This window comes from Drosophila takahashii, unplaced genomic scaffold, assembly GCF_030179915.1.
Source record: "Drosophila takahashii strain IR98-3 E-12201 unplaced genomic scaffold, DtakHiC1v2 scaffold_57, whole genome shotgun sequence".
NCBI classification, from domain to species: Eukaryota; Metazoa; Arthropoda; class Insecta; order Diptera; family Drosophilidae; genus Drosophila; species Drosophila takahashii.
In genome coordinates, this window is record NW_027221736.1 from 19,868 (window position 1) to 24,387 (window position 4,520).

Below are 4,520 nucleotides of genomic sequence, written 5' to 3' on the forward strand. Positions count from 1 at the left end.
GAATAGATTTTGATCCAAATAAGCGAATAAAAGGAACTAGAGGATACAAGTATACAAACATTATTAAAAAGTTCATGAGCAATGAAAATATACATCCTTCAGCTATATCCACCCCAATTCAATCAAAACAAAAAAAATCAAATAAAAAGGGATTTGGATACATGTCCCTACAAAGAGCAAAACCCAATTATATTTATTGGGATGACGTCAATGAATTAGTTGAAAGATTGCAGCTTTTAATAGCTTCAAAGGCCGCTGGCAACACTAATCACAATAACGAGATCATGTCTATAATAGAAGAACTGCGAGAGGCTAAAATTATATATTAATTGAATAAATAAGGTTCACAAACTTTAAATTACCTTATAAACAAAATGTCTGTCGACAAGTTTGGTCACTTTTCAGACGAAAAAGAGCACACAGATATTTTAAAAAGGGATATTAAAACTGTTGTGGGGTTGTACATTGATGGCGACGAAAACCTGAATACCCAACAGAAACGAATTAAAAATTGTGGGAACCCAATAGATTATTCGGATGCAACGACGAAAAAATATGTCGATGAAAACTTGGAGACGTTAAAGAAAGACCTTAATACGAAAATAAATACATCCCTTAATCGAAGACTTTCTAAAATAACTTCTTTGGAAAATTTAGTTCAAGTTAATAATGGGAGGGTTGATAATGTTGATAAAATCCTATCCAATATGTTAACAAAGATTAATAGTATTGAGAGCTATGTTTATAAATATGTTACTCAACCGAAATCAGTTTTAAAATCACAGACAGTTGAAATAGAAGGTACTGCAACTCCAATAGTAAGAAAGTTCTAGTACCAAAAAAAAAAAAAAATATGAGTGATAAATTGGGTATTGTTAAAGAAATTCATGCTCCGTGTCGACGTAATTTTAAACGTCGAAGGGTAGTGACAAAGGGTATAAATGATCTCTGGCAAGCAGATTTAGTGGAAATGGGAAAGTATTCAAAGCTTAACGGAGGATATTTTTATATTTTAACTGTTGTGGATTGTTTTAGCAAATATGCCTGGGGTGAAGCATTAAAATCAAAAAGCGCTAAAGATGTCTCAATGGCAATGGAAAAAATTTTCAAATCTGGACGTGGAACACCAAAAAATTTACAAACGGATGATGGAACTGAATTTTTTAACAAACAATTTAACGCGTTAATGAAACAATATGGAATAAACCATTATTCTACCTTCTCAATTGTAAAAGCTTCAATTGTGGAACGCTTCAACAGAAGTTTGAAGGAACTTATGTGGCGTGAATTTAGTTTTAGCGGAACATACAAGTGGGTTGATATGTATAAAAAATTAATTGATATATACAACAAAAGACCACATAGAACAATTAAGGTCGCCCCAATTGACGTCAATTCTTCCAATGAAAAACACATTTTGAAAACAGCCTACAATCATCTAAAAATGTTTAGTGTGGGGAAATTGCGTAATGGAGATTATGTACGCATCAGTAAATATAAACATGTGTTTGAAAAGGGGTATACACCGAATTGGACTACAGAAATTTTTAAAATAATAAGTGTGAAAAACACATACCCTACCACATACTTGTTGGAAGACTTTGAAGGTACTCCAATACAAGGTGGATTTTACAAAGAAGAACTGAAAAAAACTCGTTTCCCAGACAAATATTTAGTGGAAAAAATAATAAAGAGAGACGGGAATAAAGTCCGTGTACGTTGGTTGGGGTTTTCAAAAATATGATAGCTGGGAATCTAAAGATAATATTTTATAGAGCAACTCTTATTCGCAATGAAAATAAAAGAATATATACTCCAATCAACTCAGCAACAGAAAAATAAATATGTTCAGACCGGCATGCTCATGTAACAGCTTATGTACAAGTTCAAAAATAGTCTCCAGCCAAAATCCCCCACCACCCTACGTATACAAAGTCAAAATAGATTTCCACATACGCACACGCAAAGACTTCGAAGATCATCCATTACAAGTGGTTTCTATAATTATGTTCAGACTCGCATGCTCATGTACGTACACATCATCAAAAATAGTTTCCAGACACAATCGCCCGCATCGAAAGGCCGCACCCTACGTATACAAAGTCAAAAATAGTTTCCACATACGCACACGCAAAGACTGATAGAATGTTCTGCTTTCTGTGGAGGGCGATAAGAATGTTCTGCTTTCTGTGGAGGGCGTGTGGAGGGCTATAAGAATATTTACTCAAGGTTTGTATATATTGTTTCTGTTTGTTGGACTGGTTCGCCAGCATATTTAGGAATGATTGCCCCATCCCTTTATTCGTTTACATAAGAGTTATATACTGAAAATTCTAAATAAATACCACTGGGGCGCTTATGATTTTTTCAGTAGCGATCGCAAGCAAGGCAAGACGGTGAAAATTGGAGCTCAAATTGCTCATATAAAAGTGAAAGTGAAAGCTAAAAACTCAAACTTTATTAATAATTGTGTGTGTGTGTGTGTGTGAAAATGAACAATAATAAAATAATGAAACTATTTTTAATAATAGTTTCTGTAATAGGAGTAGTGGAAATGGGTGTAATACCCACTTCACATCTAACGAAATACAACGAGACAATGGAAACCACAATTATTCAAATTTTACTCCCTAACAATGATGTTTTGAATATTCAGCTGAAATTGTATCTATTTAAGAACAGTTCACTAGCGAATATAAATAACATTGATGAGTTAGAGAGTAAACTAAAAACCTCACAAGGTAAGAACATCAAAACAATAATAACAATAAAAATTTTTTTTTTTTTTTTTGGTTTGTTAACTTTGTTATGATATTTAATTTCAGAAGAACCAACAATGGCAAGCTACATAACAGAAGAGAGGAAACTAAAAAAAGATGAAGACGACGAAGCACCACAAGGTAAATACCAATATAAATAACAATCACAAATTACTTTTTTTACTTTTTCGATTTTTGCTAACTTTTGTTATGATATTTAATTTCAGAAACAACAACAACAGAAACAACAACAACAGAAACAACAACAACAGAAACAACAACAACAGAAGCATCATCATCATCAACAACAACAGAAGCCTCATCAACAGAATCATCATCATCAACAGAAGCAACAGAAGAATCATCATCATCAACACCCCCTCCAGCTAATTTCCTAATCTATGATGAGTACGATGATTTGTCGTCACCCTCCAAACAATCATTTACGCCACTAAATGAAGAAGATGGTAATAATGATAATGTAAGTGAAGAGTCAAAAATTTTAAATAAAACAGAGAAGCGTAGTGTAGAAAAAAAATATTCTTTTCTTAAAAAGGAATTGTTAGAGAAATTTAAATCAGACTTGCTTGAAAGGGAAAATAGAGAGGGCGGAACTATTGTAACAGGAAACAGAGGTTTCGATAGATATTATAAACTCGGTTATAGAGACCTTTTCACTTTAAGAATCCAGTGCCATTACGTTTCAAAAAGGTTAAAAAAACATTCTCATCTAGATATGTACAAGATTCAAATAAACTGTGTAGAAATTGATGAAGAACTTTTTTACTATCCACTTCTACCAAAAACAATAGATTTACCACCTCCACCCAAGATAAGTAAAAGAGAGGTTATAACAATTGAGGAACTAGACTTGAGTGGTATAGACTCTGATGGGGGAAAATTATGTCTATTAGAGTGTAGCGAGTTGTTGAACCGCAACAACTTTTATATGAATTAGGGATAACATATTACTTATTTATTTCAGAAGGATATAAAAATTCCTCAAGGAAATAAAATAATAAACAAAACAAAAGGCAAGTTAATTTACTTTAGTATATATTATTTCATTTCATTAATTCGTTTTTCTTTTTCTTTTTCTCATTTCAGTTGAATATGTTCACCTTTTAGGATCTAACGTAGTTTCAGTAAATTCAATTTCTAATAATATTTCTAGTTTTAATTTAACTGATGATGACATCACACAACTTTATCACCAAAATATAATCATTAACTTAAACAATAGCGATGAGAGTAATGAAAATAATGATATTACTCCTGAACAAGTAGAGTTGGGTTATTATCTAAAACAGATAAGGGAAAAAAACGAGGAAGAAAAATCAGCTGAAGAAGAAGATGAACCTGTTCAAGACAGGGATTCTGAACCTGAAGCTAAAATGAACCCACATGAATTAGAACTGTGGAATTATCTATATAGGCAACGGGTACAAAACCAATCAAATAAAATATACTCACCCAATTTATAAAAAATTTCCAAAAAAAAAAAAATTTAAAAACACACCCAAATATTTTATATTTAATACTCAATTTATTGAAATGTATTTGTTATTTGTTCAACTTAATGTTATACTAACAAAATATAAACATTTATATATATATATTGCTTAAGATTTATATATATTTTGTTAATTTTTATTGTTCAACACCTTTTAAGATTTATATATATTTTGTTAATTTTTATTGTTCAACACCTTTTATCAAACTTACTAATTAAATAAATATTTTGCATTGTTAAATCTAAAA

The 4,520-nt window shown here is 31.2% G+C and overlaps 1 protein-coding gene across 5 annotated transcripts; it reads left to right on the forward strand.

Moving 5' to 3' along the window:
• The first annotated feature begins 2,383 nt into the window (after positions 1-2,383).
• Positions 2,384-4,520, forward strand: LOC138914608 (uncharacterized). 5 transcript variants are annotated; one of them, XM_070219414.1, is made up of 5 exons: positions 2,384-2,741; positions 2,826-2,900; positions 2,987-3,240; positions 3,745-3,793; positions 3,867-4,520. In XM_070219414.1, exons 1-5 carry the CDS (start codon positions 2,492-2,494, stop codon positions 4,241-4,243), a joined length of 1,005 nt encoding a protein of 334 aa, XP_070075515.1. In that variant the 5' UTR covers positions 2,384-2,491; the 3' UTR covers positions 4,244-4,520. The 5 variants fall into 5 exon arrangements, 3 of the variants coding, with proteins under 3 accessions (XP_070075515.1, XP_070075518.1, XP_070075516.1); XM_070219417.1 differs by having other exon boundaries at positions 2,987-3,226; XR_011420433.1 differs by having other exon boundaries at positions 2,987-3,793.